The 15491-nt window shown below is 51.3% G+C and overlaps 1 protein-coding gene across 1 annotated transcript in view; it reads left to right on the top strand.

Moving 5' to 3' along the window:
• The first annotated feature begins 154 nt into the window (after positions 1–154).
• st6gal2a (ST6 beta-galactosamide alpha-2,6-sialyltranferase 2a) overlaps positions 155–15491 on the top strand; it is a 25370-nt gene continuing 10033 nt past the window's right edge. Inside the window, exons 1-5 of the mRNA XM_088414838.1 lie at positions 155–347; positions 7894–8744; positions 11727–11824; positions 11951–12052; positions 14037–14211. Of these exons, the coding sequence (XP_088270964.1) occupies positions 7958–8744; positions 11727–11824; positions 11951–12052; positions 14037–14211 (1162 nt within the window). The 5' untranslated portion in view covers positions 155–347; positions 7894–7957. The remainder of the gene's footprint in view (positions 348–7893; positions 8745–11726; positions 11825–11950; positions 12053–14036; positions 14212–15491) is intronic.

Genomic DNA, 15491 nt, shown 5'->3' with positions numbered 1-15491 from the left:
GGGAAAAACACTTATATTTTCTCCTATATTTCCCGAACGGGATGATTAACACCCCCGGTTACTCAAGCGGCCCGCCCCCCTCCCTCGCCCGGCGCGTAGCTTTGTGCAGATCTTCGGCGGCTCCGCCCCTTTCACGCTGGTGTGCACGGCAAAAAGAAAAGAGAGCGAGAGAGAAAAAAGAAAAGAGGCTCCAGCATTAGCAGCGGCGGCGGCGGCGGCGGCAGCAGCAAATATGTGACGGATAGACAACGCGGATCCTGGACCGGTATCCGCGGAGGCAAAAGCTAAGCCCCCCCAAGATCGTGGCGGCACCCCCTCCCCACCCCACCCCCCATAGCGCTTTTTAGGTAAGCTCTTTTTTTTCTTGTCGTTCCGACACCCGCCGGCTCCTCTTCTTCCCGTTCAATCGGCTGCATGCCCGTGCGCGAAGAGAGCATCTGTCTGCACGCCCTCCCGGCCGCAAAAGGCGTCATTTCATCAGACGCGAGCAAAACAATACGCTTGGAATAAATTGCGCGTTGTGCACGAGGTCTTTGTCCCCGGTCGCGCGCAGCAAGCTGCATTCCCACACCGGGAGCGCGTGCACGTTGGGTCAATTCCAGCCTTTTAAATCATAATATGCAAAGCTCGTGAGGGGTGGGGGTGGGGGTGGGGGGCGCCCGCACCTTCCCTGGCCTACAATATCCAAATATGTTGAACGTAAATGTGTGTTTGCCTGGGAGTCATCAAATCACAGCAAATTGCTAACCACGGCAACCGCGTGCTTTGTTCAAGGGATGAGATACAAGTAGAGACGTGGCAGACGTACGAGACGCGGACAGGATAAGCCGCAGGTATCAAACTCAAGGTTCGGGGGCCGGACCCAGCCCGCCGGATCCTTGTACGCGGCCCACGAAATGCCCCGTTGGACTTCAGCTTTCTGGCTAAAAAAAAACAAGCTTGCAAGTTGTCTTCAACTTTTAAGATGCTGCAATTTGTAGAATTTCAATCTCCCTTTTCAACTGTTTTTACCCGATTTCAAAACTTGCTAAAGAAAGGACAACTTCCAGACAGTCGCGGGCCACGGTTCAAAGAGAGACCGACGACTGCGAGCGAAGCCGCGCCGTCGGCCCTCGCTACAAAACGTAATATCGACGGCGGCCGGCCACGGCGCCAAAAACCTTGGGCGCAAAAAGGCCGGGATGGACGGATCCAACGGAGAGATCGACGCAAAGACGTAGTAGTCGCGCAAACGAGAGCGGTATCGCCGATAGCTTGCGCTCGCACGTTTCCAAGACAATTTCCAGCGGTGCTCGTACGAAAACATTTCCGACTCCACGCGATTCGTACCAATTGTTAAGCTCCAAATTGCCGCGCCTCGAATAACCTCGCACGGCCGCCAGTCGAGCGACACGTTTCGCAACGGATCTTTTTTTTTTTTGACTCATTCACGACCGTTGGCACGGCTTACCCTAACACTTGGGATAACGGGCCTGACTCAAAAGCCAAATACGTGACTAACGTGTAAATTGTAACTTCCGTCCGTCCGTTTTCTTAGCTGCGTATCCTCAGGCGGGTCACAGGTGTGTAGGGGCCTGTCCCAGCTGTCAGGGGCGGGAGGCGGGGCACGCAGAGACAAACATGCCTTGACACTCACAAACACACCCGAGGGTGCGCAATACGCCATTTCGTTGGAAAACCCGCGCAGGCGCAGGGAGGATTTGCAAGCTCCTCACAGGAGGGCCCGAGTCCGCAAAAGACATTTGCCTGTTTTTTCCCCGCTCATTTTTCAAAGTTGAGCACGACTTGCTAATTTGCTATTTCAGCCAGAAAACTCAAGTCAAATGAGCATTTTGCATAATAAGGCAAAAGGATACGGAGGGCCCCGGACTTAGTCTGATACCCGTGCTTTTAGGTGGGCAACTTCACCTTTGCAAACCCTCAAGCGGCTGCTCCCTGACTTTGATCATTTATTAGCACGATCACTTCCGTTTCGTTGCGTGAACTTGAATTCCTTCCATTGCTAGTTTGGGATTTTGAGCCGCTTTGAATCAAATCAAAGCGCAGTTATTTCTCACCCGGCCGGACCGTCCTAAACCGGATCATTCGGTCGGGTTCAAACGACGGCGCTAAGAAGTGCGATGCGGGCGAGGCGGCCCCGGTTCATAAGGCCGCCGCGCTGTAAAGGAGCGGCTGAAAAAGGACGTCGGCGCCGAAGCGGTCGGGCTCCAAGCATCGCGACTAATGAAATGCATAATTGCGGCCGGCCGTGACCTGATAACATGGTTAGGCGCCGATCCAGCGGCCTGATTAGGAAGTCGGCCTGCAATGAATGACCGCCGTCAAAGGTGTTTTACGCGAGACCTCCTTCTCCTTCTCGGGGGGGGGGGGGCACTGCGGGAAGGTGAAGGTGCGATTTCAGATGGCGGCTAACTGACCAAAGGAGCAGTTACAGTACGTGAGCTTCAAACGCAGCCGATCATCAGAAGCAGCTGCGCCCCTCCCTCCCTCCCTCCCGGATCTCGATTGGCGCCTACTTCCACGCCAATTAGTCTTCTTTTACCAGGCGTCTCTTGGAACGAAGCGCCGCGGGAGCTCGAAAATCACCCTGATGCAAACAAGAGTCGTCTTCGCAACTTTTCAATCGGGAAACTCAAGGCAATCGGAATCGTTAAAGGCGCGTAGACTTTTCGACGGCCGTCGACAACGTGACAACAGGCAGCGATATTTGAACCAATGTAGCAAAGGAAAGACCTGGCTCCAATAGGAACCTCCCACGGTTGGAGCGCCAGTAAATACATGTCGACCATTAAAAGCGGATTGGTTTTGTTGCGTTCATTCTCGAGGCTGCGTCTACGGGAAGTTGTGGCCGGCGAGCGTTTGTGCCTCGGCCGCTTACGTTTGAGCTTCTTAAACGTGCGAGCGGCTTATTGTGTATCATAGCGGTGCGCTAAGTCCTTAATAGGCTGCTGATCCCGGTCCGCGTTTGGCGGTCCGCGTTTGGCGTCATGGGTTCACGTAGGTTAAAGGGCAGGGCTGGGCAAACTTTAACGTTTTCACCCCGTGTCCACAGACGAGACAACACCGGGAGCTGCAACACTTATGAATTTGAGACATATAACCCCCCCCCCCCCCCCCCCCCCCCCCCCCCCGTGGACTTTCCTTTCACGACAACTAGACCTATGACTAGATTTAAAACATACCGGTGGTCATTAAGAACACATTCATTTGCAAGTTTTTTACAATCGTTGAATTTTTTTCTTTTGAATGAAAACGGTCAATCTCACACACTGCCCCTTTAACAGTTGATTCATCGGTGCTTTGTTTGGCTTGATCTTTGTTTTTTTGGCGCCGCCCTTGGCCACTGTTGATATTACATTTTGTAGTGAGGAAGGACGGTGCGATTGAGTTGACGGTGTATATTGCATATATAGTTTACAATACAATAGAGCCATTTGGACCCTGTTGTTGTTTTTTTTTTTCTTTGAGCCCTGCGATTAGCCGGCCAGCTGTTGAGGGTGGACCCACGCCTCACACCTAAAGTGGGTCGGGGCAGGATCCAGCAGCTCACCCTCAAGCCTAACCAGTAAAAGTACCTTCTAAAATAGAGAGATTGATTTCTCTTGCACGGAAGCTACGCCCTGACATCAAAGGGCGCTTTCATCCGGAGGTCGCCACGTCAACCACCTCGACGACCCGAAACCAAAGAAACGCTAATTACTCTTCGCGTCGGAGCCAAAGTGGAGTCGAACTCCGAGCGGTCTTTCTCCACCGGCTCACATCAAACGGCGGCCCGCCGGGGACGTCCCCCCTCCCTCGGCGGGATTTATGGGCCGTAACGCGAGGCGGCGCGTGGCGGCCTTCCCCGCGTTGGTCCTTGCCGCCGGCATGGTGAAAAGCTGTCTGTCGCCGGGACCGATGCGCTCCGCGGGCTCGAACGTTTCCCGGCCTGTTTTTTCATCCGATCGACCTTCTTTTTCGAATCGGGATGCCATTCTCCCGACGTGAGCGTAGCTCTTCTGTCCTCCCGATCCGCGCGCTCTACCCAAATGGCGACGTACAAAACTAATTCAAGTGGCGAATGTGAAACGCACGTCAACGACGAGCGAATGCGAGCCCTCAACTCGCTTGGGTCTCAAATGCTTTTGAGGCTGCCGCCTGAAAATGTACAAAAATGACATTGAGTAAAACGATCATGAAGTGCAAATTCCTTGCCATACAAAACGTCAAAAAACCTTCGCCTGTGCGAAGATATATAAAGATATATATAGTAAGATATATATATAGCAAAGGGAAAAAAAGCCGTTTGCAAAACGTCATACGGGCGGCAGCCGAAAGACGAAGGCGGAGCCAAACCGAGCAGCGTTAGAGGATCAAGCAAAGCGCTTCCAAAACCTCGCGCTTTGGGGCGCGGCCCGCGAACCGCCACCGGGCCTCTGGGAACCGCTACTTAAGGGTGGAAGCTGGCCCCCGCCCGGCCTTCAACGCGGGCCGGAATTTCATTAAGGGATGACACAGTCAGCGAAGCGGCAGCCGCTCAGTCGGTAAGGAAGCTTTGATGTCGCTCGTCCGCTTCCAGCATCCCTGCGCTGATTCACATTTCATCCGGTTATTCATCTGCGCCTGCTAAAGGAAGGCGCTTGAGCAAAATGAAGGTACGTTTTCGGGACGTTTTTTTGGTCACCTCCCGTTTTAGGAAGGTAGGCACGGATGGCGCGCTTGCCGGCGCGCTCTGACTTTTTGCCCCTTTGCCCGCGAGTGACGGGAACGCTGAAAAAAAAACAAGCAGCGAATTGAGGATTTGATCCGTCGTCAAGCTTGCCGGGACGGCGGTTATGTCAGATGGGCCTCGGTCCAACTTTTTCGACCGGCTCTGTCTGTTGTATTGCTGCATCCTGCAGCAGCCGGTATCTTGCCGAGGGCCCGGCGGCATTTGTGGGATTCCATCCCTTTCGCTTTGGCCGTAGAAGCGGAGGCACTCGTTGAGCGCGTGTTGTCTGAAATCTTGCGTTTGTTCTCGCGACTGCGGAAGAGCCCCGCCGCCGCCGCCGCCGCCGCCGCATGTGCGCGCACGCACGCGTTCATTCCTGCGCGCTTGTGTTGCTTGTTTGTCAACCGCCAACATCCAAGCTTTATTTTGGGACACGCGGGCTAAGAGCTCCACTCGGAGTCTTCAATACTTCATGAAGAACAAGGGCAGGGGCAGGGTTTTAGTCAACACAATGTGTGCACATTTACTTCTGAGGTCTGGAACAGTTTTTTTTTCTTTCCTTTCGGAGAAATTGGCGGGATGACTTTTGCACTTGTCTGCAAGTATTCTTTGATTGCTACGCTGCAAAAACGGACAGATGAAAAACGAGAAAAGAAATGGGAAAAAAATCGGGCAAATGTTCTTCTAAGCAAAATGATCTGACCATGGGGTAAGAATTTTTTTCTTGCCTAGAAAAAGTCAATTTATGACTTTTTCTCTAATATTAGGAAACATTTCAGTGCAAAAACTCGATTCTTGAGTTAAGTCGCAAATCAAATTCAAGCAAATAGTAAACGCTTGTAAATGGAAAAAAGTATGAATTCAAATTTGACAAATCTTTTTAAATTTGTCCAAATATTGCTTAAAAAACGTTTTTTCCTCATTTAAGCCTAGATGGAAGCAAATGGTCCTAATATACTGTAAAATTGAAGTCATATTTTCTCATTCGTTTAAAACTTCAGACTTTTGCTAGATTTAGACTTTCCGAGACAAATTTTCTTAAAAGGTTTTTCGCAAAATGACACCCACGCAAATCTGTAATCTTAAAATAAGACATACCCAAAAATATTTCTAATTCTAAACAAGCCTAAATACTTAATTCTCTGTTATAATCGATTTTGGTTTTGCTATCGTTTCCTCATTGAAGAAGAATCTTAAAAGAAGCGTCCTTTTCTTAACATCTCTTTTGCTACGCAAGATATTTTTCCTTTTTGGACAAAAAATAAGAAGCCTTTTTTAAAAGTGGACTTTTAAGAGGCGCATATTGATGCGTCCGTCACCAAGGCTCGGTGCCGGCAAAGCGGATGCCCTGAAGACGGCGAAGCCGACGTATTCCCTCAGGCCCGTTGGATCACTTAGCGGTCCCCCAAGTCGACTTTGGCGCCGTCACCTCCGCCGCGGTCGTTCCGGTAAAGGCGCTGCGGGGTGATACTTTGAAGGACCTGCAACATATTATCGATACATTTCCGCGCTACTAGAAATTGCGGAAGGCGAGCTAGCTTGCGGACGGCGGGCCGAAGGGTTAAGCCGCCGACAGAAAGTGCGGCCCAAACATTTCCGGAGTGCAGGCTACAGGTGTAAGTGGCGTCATTTTGATGATTACGCGAGGCCGCTATCATCCGGCGCGGGGAGGAGGATGAGGACACGGGACGTTGCTGGAACAAGTCGTGGAAAAGTTTCCCCCTGAAAAAAAGCATTTTTTTCCTTTTGCGCGATTGCTCGGCTCGGAGGGCGGCCCCTCCGTTCGCGACGTATGGATGGAAAGGCCATCGGCGGAGACCGCCCCCGTAGGAACGCCGCCTGGCTTTTTACGCAGCGACGACTGCGACGGAATGACCGCTTTCCCGGTTTGCATCCCGGGAAGTCCCGCGTCCTCCCGACCGGGGTCAGGCCGCGAACCTGCCCCCGCGATCCGCCGATAGGGCGTCGGGAGCGTACCCCGCCTGGGACCGGCCGCCGATAGGAGAAGCGCCGCAGAAAGCGGACGCGTGGTTTCTGCGTACGAGCTCGCAAAATGTACAATCATTAAATGGATCATGCGAGTGAATGGCAAGACGACGGCCGGCGGCGGGCTTCCCAAGCGCAATTTCTATTTGTTGAAGAGAGCGTGGGATTGTGGGACGTTCGAATATTTTCTTCTTGCAGCTCCCGTCGAGCACGTGGCTTTGAGATACGCGCGTCCGAAGCCTTCCCCGCGACGGCTACTCTTTGGCCCAGTTGCTCCCGGCTGTTTTCCTGGAACTGGACTCGGGTGGACGCTCGACCTTCGGCCTCCCTTGCGGCCGAGGAGGCGTACGTGCGCGAGGATGTGAACGCGGGGCTCCAAAGGAGATTGGGGGGAGGGGGGTTACGCCTTTCGGCCGCCGGTCCCGGCAGGACCGACGGGAAGCTGGAATTACGAGAGGCCCCGCCCCCCATCTGGCCGCATCTGTGAAAAAGCTATCTCGCGTCAAAAGACCATCTTTTTCTAATTAGCTTTGGCTACATAGATCGCAGTGCGCCAATGTATATTTAAAGCTTCGCTGACTCCTTTCCTTTGCTTCGCGCGGTAGAACGGAGGTCCTCCACCGCCGGTCCGCGGCCCGGTATCCATCCGGGGATTACCGTAATTCCCGCAATATAAGACGCATTTTTTACCCCCCAAAAAGTATGGGTGCGGACGCACCCGGAAACATAAAGATACGTTTTTTTGTTTGTTTTTTTTCCCGACGCCGTTTGAGGAAGATTGATCCGGCAGCCATAATTTGAGGTACATTTCTTCATTTTTATATGGGCTGCATTCTTACTTCCACTAATTACTTTAATGGGCTAAGCTAGAGGGTTGACATCTGTTAGCAGCCTTTGCCTGTTGCAGCTAAAAGCAGCTGGTGTTAGCTAAGGTTGCTACGAATTGATTGCGGTCCTTTGGCAAATACAAACAATCCTAAACGTGGCGAAACACGGATGCCGCGCATCTTGTCTTCAAGTATTTGTGGTGAAATGAACCAGAGGCATGTTGCAAGGAAAAAGATGGATTCACTGAAGCGTCGCCAACGCTTTGACGATTGAATATCAAATGAAATGAACGCAAACGCCTTGTACTGGGCGCCAAGCTAATCAAAAACACGTGCGGGCGGACAAGCAAAGCAGGTCCTCCTCGCTGACGATGCCTGTTTGTCCTCCAGGCCCCCAGCTGGCGTCCGGGCCGAGCAGCGGCCCCCCACCCGGCCCCCGGAGCCCCGCTCGCTAATGAAGTCCAGCATGAGGCAGTGGAGGAGACTGGTGCTGCTGGGAATGCTGGCCTGGGTGGTGGTCTTCCTGGCCCTGTTCTCCTACTTCCTGGACGCCCGCGCCGACAAGTCGCCCGCCTCGGCCGGCTCCCCGCTCTCCCAGCACCCCGACACCCGCCGCCTGGCCTCCATCCAGGCCTCCCATCAGCAGAACGCCGCGCCGGCGTCCGGCTCCGCGCCGACCTCGCCGGAGAGCGGCCGCCGAGACGACGCCGACCCCCCGACTCCCTTCGGCGCGGAGAACGCGGGCTCTCGCTCGGACCCGCCGGTCGAAAGTCGCGAGGCGGGCCCGCTCGCCCCCCGGGAAGACGAGGAAGGAGACGCGGACCGAGCGGAGGCAAACGGGATAAGAAGCCGGGCGGCGGCCCGATCCGGGCCCGCCCCCAAGTCGGCGTCGCTGCTGAAGCGCATGTGGCAGGGGCGCTTGTCGGCCGACATGCTGGACCCCAGGCTGCAGCGGGCCCGCATGGAGTACATGAAGGCCAACAAGCACCACGTGGCCTACAAGGGGCCCCGCCGGGCCTCTCAAAGCGCCGAGCAGCTGCTGTGCCAGATGAAGGCTCAGGCCCGCCTCAGCACGCTGGACGGGTCGGAGAAGCCCTTCTCCTCCTTGGGATGGGCCCGCGTCGTGCCCTCCTTCCCCCTGGAGCGGCTGCGCGGGTCCCGGCCCGGGGGCGGCTTCGCCACCTGCGCCGTGGTGGCCTCGGCCGGCGCCATCCTGCAATCGGGACTGGGCGAGGAGATCGGTGAGTGGGCCGCTTTGCCCTTTCAACCCCTCTTTGGGACGCTGGGAGGCGAGGCGACTTACAGGAGATTTAAAATTTGAGGTTCTCCACATCTGGAAGCCTTATCTTGATCCCTTTGAGCGCGTTATTTTGGCCGCATGGTTTAGAATGAAAATGTGAGCTGCATGCTAACATCTGGAAAAACAGAAACGTAGGGCGAGGAAGTGCGACGTCACGTAGTTGTGGCGTCTGTCGCTGCGGTCTGGCCAACAGGAAGTGGTGGAGGTGATTTGCTGACACCAACGACAACAATCACGCATGAGAGCTCTTACAGTTTTTGGGATGCCGTACTCCGCTACGTGAGATGAGTAGATGATCATAAAACGCCAATGCTACAATACGACGCGCTACACTTTTCTACTGCAAAGCACAGGTGCGGAACTCCGGTCCTGGAGGGCCAACCGCTACGATAGCGGCGGTATCCCGCATGTACTCGAAGCCTCGTGGAAGATCTTTTTGAAGCTCCCGTAGAGCTTGCTAATAAGCTCATCGTTCGAATCGGGCGTGTTGGCGAGAGAAACCCGCAAAGCACGCAGTCCCCCCAGGACCGGAGTTCCACACCTATGCTGCAAAGAGTTCAAACTCTCGCAACGCGCAGCGAGTGAGCCTCACGCGCACACACGCGCACACACGCGCACACACGCTAGTTAGAAGATGGGGGAGCTTGACAACCTGGAGGGAAGTAGACAGTGTGAAATCGGTGACAGATGGCTGAGGAAAAAGGAAAGGAGGCGAGGAGGGATTGGGGAGGGGGTGTTGGCCAGTCCCCCTTCTGCTATCTCGACACCACTTCCAGCCTCTTTGAATTTGACTCCTGAATGCATAACGCATGTTTGTGTCGGGATGAAGATCACGCAGTCCGTCCACTTGATATTGATTGTGGCTGCTGCGCGTACTTTAAAAAAACAACAAACAAGCGAAAAGGCCTTGAAAGGCCCGAAAGCCGACACCTGTGCGATGCCTTTTAAATAACGTATTTGCTTATGAAATCATCCGTTATGACTCACACTCCGAGGAGTGTATCGTTCACGCGAATGATGAAACTAGCCAAAGCGGCAGTCGGCAAGCCCAAATGATGAAAGAGCCGTATTGCAGCAAAACCAAAGAACAAATGGAAAGACGTCCGGAGCCACCAACAAATCCTAAGCCTTTTAATGAAGGCTACGCATGCGCATAGCGGCCGACTCTCCAAATGACCAAGTGGGCTTTAAAGTTGAGCTTTCCTGATGAAATGTTTGTTTTCCTGAGGAGAATAATGCACCGCCGACTACCCTGCTGGCGCGTGAGCCTTGGCCACCAGGGGGCAGTATAACACCGTACTTAATACGAATAGCGTCGACTTTTCATTTCGTAAACTCGTTCCGAGTTCGAGTCGTACAATTCAGTCAACACCATTTCCAGCGGCGCTCATACGAATTGTCCAACGCGCCTACGTCTTTTCGACAGCCAGAGGCTCAGGTGTCGACGCAGTCGAAATGAAGCAGCGGGCAAGATGGGTCCCCAGCCCATAGCCCACAAACAGGAAGCTGCTGTGTGTCGCACGCACACACATCAACTACACTTTTGGAGGAGACTATTTGATTCAGTTAGCTCTTTATCTTGTATTTTAGACTAAGTCACATTCATTATTATTGATATTAGTAGTATTATACACTTATTTTTATTATTAATAATCTGAAGCTGCTGTACTTTGTGCTCGCCACACGGTGACAGTAACGCATTTCAGTGTATTGATTTGATTCCACTGCGTCGGACTCATCGCGTACTTATCTTTAAAATTGATATTTAACGATACACCGTATCATATTTTGCATTGTTTTTGTTCTTAATGATATGGCTTTTATCTGCAATTAAGTGATGTTAGTATTACAATGTGTTCATGTTTAAATATTTGTTGTTATTAGACATGTCAAAAAGGACGTTAATATATCAATTTGTACACTGGACCTAAAAGATTTAATTTTCACATGTTCATATATCAATACGTTCACATATATTTATAATTTTGATTAGTATGCAGTATATTCTTTTCGTTGGGCCGGAAAATAAAGTAAGCTCGTTTGATGCTCTTTTTGATGGACCTCATTTAAATAGGGCCCAAGGAAATGAGGAGGTCCGGCAGGATCTACCTGTGTTACCGTGACTGACCGTTAGAGGGCAGTTTTGCGACGTGATTGTGGAACTTGGATATTATGAAACGTTTGAGGGTGCGTGTCCGCTCAATATCAATCGTAGCCAAATGTCATGATCTGTCTTTTGTTGTGGGTTTTTGGCTTGCGTAGTTTTCAGTTCTAGGTTCTCTGTGTTTCCCCCGCGTGTCATCACTAATTAACCTCACCTGTCGCCCGCGTGTTTCCTCCAGTTTCCCCGCCCCTTGTTGTTCCCAGGTGTTTTGCGTCTCAATTAGTTCTGTTAGTACTTAAGCCCCAGTGTTTTGCCGCGTCCCTCGTCGGGTCATTGTTCGTCTTTCCCCCGCTGCCTCGTCTCATGCTCCTTGTACCAGTCATTCCCGTGCTGCCCCCCGTTCCTTGTTGCCCCCCAGTAGTTTCAGTTTAGCCTTTTTGGTTGTACTTTGTATTCTTCGTTTCTTTCAACCCAGCCTTTTTTGTCATTAAATCCCCCCCACTTAAGCCCATCTGCCCTGCATTTTATTGGTTTCGCCTTTTCCGCATCCCGCACTCCTCTAACCGGCATGCCTCAGCGTGACACCAAATGCAATATAGATATATATATATAAGAGATTTTGCTAATGGTACAAAAAAAGTCAGAAATTTCAAGTATTCTAATTTCAGCAACCGAATTATCGTTTTCAATTGCACTTTGATACATGCTTCCAAAATTCAAAATAATTTCACGATAACACCAATGGCACTCTCCAAAAGTGCCGGATCATAAAAAAAAAAAAAAAGCGCGTGACGGGATGACTTGTGCGCGTGATTGCAGACGCTCACGACGCCGTGCTGAGGTTCAACGCGGCGCCCACCGAGGGCTACCAGAAAGACGTGGGCAACAAGACCACCATACGCATCATCAACTCAATGGTGAGGACAGGAATTCCAATGATCAACTGGTGATGCTTCAAAATAGAATCAAACGCAGCAGGGCCTTACGGCTGCGAGCAGAGCTACTCTCGCGCTCGCTCAAAGCACGTGCGATCACCTCCGCAGGTCATGGCGAGTCCAAAGCATCGCTTCCAGACCAGCCCTCTTTACAAGAATGTGACCTTGGTGGCCTGGGACCCCGCGCCCTACACGCTCAACCTGCACAAGGTGACTCGGCTGCCGCGGCGGGCGGGGACTCTGCGGCGGCGGCGGCGGGCGCTCTGACCTCATTTCGAGCCTGAGCCTTCCCTTCTAGCGGATGCGTAACGCTACTTTAGCTTCTACTCTATGCGCCTTATAATGTATAACACTTTTAAAAGAGGCCATTCATTGAATGCGCGCCTTATAATCCGCCGCGCCTTATTGTGTGGAAAATACGGTACCGTCCTAATATCAGTAGAAAACACACACGTGCTTGCTAAAAATGTTCTTTGGTTGATGTGTGTAGCTTCTCAGTGGTCATGATAATTGCCAAATTTCATTGAATGAGCTTTGTTTTTCCTCGCTTTTATCAATGCTTTGCCGACAATCTCCTAAAACTTTATTTTCACATTTCATGGACACTAGCAAGTTGACAATAATAAGAATAGAAAATGTCACAAAGAAGTCAATAAAATGGCTTGATCGAACATAAAAGAAAACGACCTTCCGTGTTCGTAATAAAAACAAGCTTCATGCTGATGAGGCTTGTATTTCAAAGTCTTTCAAAAGCTTTATTATATAAGAAGTATGAATGTATCAATAAGTACATTAAAGAAGTGTTTTTTATAAACATTGACAAAGAAGACAAAAAGTGAGTCATTGGTGAGCCCTGGCACAAAATGCTGTAATTTCCCAAACATGACCCCCCGCCCCGCCCCGCCCCGTCCCGAAACAAAAAACAAAAAATGAAGGCCAAAAGTAAGGAGGGATTGACTTTTTTGTGGCACCGCATGGCGAAGAAAAGGAAAAACCAGCGCATCCAACGTTACCTTCACGGGGCGTTCGCCGACTGCTCGCAATGTGGCAAATCTGAATTACGCTTTTGCATGAAGACAGGAAAATATATTGAGTTTAGTAAGATGAGATTTCTTCTCTTTTGTTGTGTTTTGATACTGTTGCCAAATTGTTGGTGTGTAGAAAATAGCCGAATTGGACCCTAAAATGAACGCCTTCTATTTGAGGAATTACGGTCATAACTCTGCTGCAGCAGCCTATGCACAAACACCCACGCAAATAGAAAAGTCATTATACGGAGCGCCGGAAGCACTAATATAACTTTTGTACTTTGAAAGTGAGAGAGGCCACAAAGAACTCGCAAAAGACTAATAAAAGACGGCCACGCCCACGCCCCCGCAGACAACTGCCTTGCGCCTCACTTTCCAAGCCAAGGACGATTCTTGCTCTCTTTTTACACCATCTGATTTGACGGGCCGCGCGACGCCTGCCGCCAGCAGCCGCGGCCGTTTGCTGCGCCCGTCCGCTCAAACGGTCATTTTTGAGCGACCGGCCCATTTGATCATATCGTCGTTTGTGTGAAAAATCCCCGGACACCCAGGGGCCAAACACCCCCGATTTGCAAAATAGGCCCGGTAACAAGCAAACAGACTACAAAGTCTTGAAAAAACAGTTTTGAAAATGAGTTTTGACAAATGACCTCGCGTGCGCTACATGAAATGAACAGCGAAGCAATTTCGCCCATTTTGCAGCCCGGCCCACTTAACCGTTAGCGTGGCACGTTTTTTTTTTTCACCTTCACGACATCAGAGCACACCCCCTCATTCATTATCCGTTCTTCGGATGGAATGAAAAGCCCGAATCGGGCCGGGGAAATGAGCTAACGGTCGAAACGATAATCCCGCTCTCTTGTTCGGAATTCCAAATGACCTTCAGTTCCCACGATGGATTGCGGCTGGAAAAACCCATTCGTTGCAGGCGCCCGCCCGCCAGACGTTTTTCACGGGCGCGTACAGAAAGAGAGGCGGCGTCCTGCCGGCTCGTCCGTCACCGACGCTCTGATCTCATATCGGTTTTTCGCCGCAGAGAACGTTTTGGAGCGATTCCGAGTGTCATTTCCCGCCGGCCGCCTCGGTCATACGTGAGCGATAACGTTGACGCGCTCCTCCACGTGCGAGTCACAGGCTGAAGCTTTTCTTTTCCGCTCTCTGGTCAGTGGTACGCCAGTCCGGACTACGACCTGTTTAGCCCGTACGTGGAACACCGCAAGTTCCATCCCGACCAGCCCTTCTACATCCTCCACCCCAGATACATTTGGGGCCTGTGGGATCTGATCCAGGGCAACACTCGGGTCAACATCCAGCCCAACCCCCCTTCATCCGGCTTCACAGGTGAGCGCCTCCCCTACGCACTGGCCGGACACTAATAAGCGTGCGCGCGCGCGCGCCCGACTTGGCTCGGCCGGGGGAGGAGTGTGGAATATTCATGAGGCGTCAGAATAACAAGTACTTCCAGTTTTCCCGCAGTATAAAGCGATTCGCGGATAGTACGGAAAACGTGAGAAAATGTAGGACGTTGGACGCGCATAAAATGCACGCGGCGTGCTGGATAAAACCTTGCCTACGGGGGGGCAAAGATAAAGTGCGCGTAAAATACGAGCTCACCATTAACGACAAACTAATGGGAGCCCTCAGCTCGCTTGAGTCTCAAACCCTCAATCGACGAAATCGTCGATGAAATCGTTCGTATAACTGAATTACAAATGCTATTCATTTCGATACGAAACGTGAACGAGATGCAAATGAGTTCTTATCAAGGCGAAACCTTTGCATTTGCAACATATACCAAAGGAAAATACCTGGCAAAAACAAACCAAACGCTTCATAACAGGCTAACATTAGCTAGCATGTTATCACAGTCATATACAAGCTCATTTTGGGCTTATTAGCATAAATGACAACAGTCTTTCCCCACTACAAAATACAATAGCGATAGCGGCCGGATGTGGCGCCAAAAACAAAGATCAAGCCAAACAAAGCACAAATGAATGAACTTTCAGGTAGAATTCTTATTTAATACTGTCCAAAATAGTACAAGCACAATTTTAACGTTATTATTAATCGTAAAACAAGTCCAGTTTTTCATTTATTGAAAACAATTTACATTGCTACGTCGTCTCGCCCTGCGCTAAACGCTACGCTAGTTACGCAGTATTTAATGGCGGTGATTAAAGGACGCTGTGGTGTTTTTAGAGCGCAATTCAGCAGCGATGTCAAATTCACCCATCCAAAGTGCGCAGCGGGAGCGTTAGCCGCGCCTGCCGAAATTCAGGCGCGTTTGGTAGATCGGACGCTGTTGGCGTCGCCGGCTGCGAGTATTTCATCCCGTTGTTTCCCCGCTTTCCTTATCTTTCCATTTGCACGCTCGCGCGCGGGGAGCGGCGCGGTCACGCCGCGCTCCATCTAACATCCCAGCCGAGATGGACCAATCTCCCGAGCGCTGCCGCAACGTAGCCATATATCGCAAAGCGCTTTCTTTTCTTGACGGATGCGCCCTAAGACTAAAATTGCCGCTGTTGTCTCTTAAGTGACAGTATGTGTATAGCTTGCGCAAGGCAGTGTCATTATCTCTCCTGGACACTAAAAGCACCCTAACAGCAGCTCCGCTCTGC

This window comes from Hippichthys cyanospilos, chromosome 5 (genome assembly GCF_059441005.1).
Source record: "Hippichthys cyanospilos isolate Australia breed blue-spotted pipefish chromosome 5, RoL_Hcya_1.0, whole genome shotgun sequence".
NCBI classification, from domain to species: Eukaryota; Metazoa; Chordata; class Actinopteri; order Syngnathiformes; family Syngnathidae; genus Hippichthys; species Hippichthys cyanospilos.
Note: the sequence above shows the minus strand (reverse complement) of the source record. Positions and strands in the feature narration are given on the sequence as shown.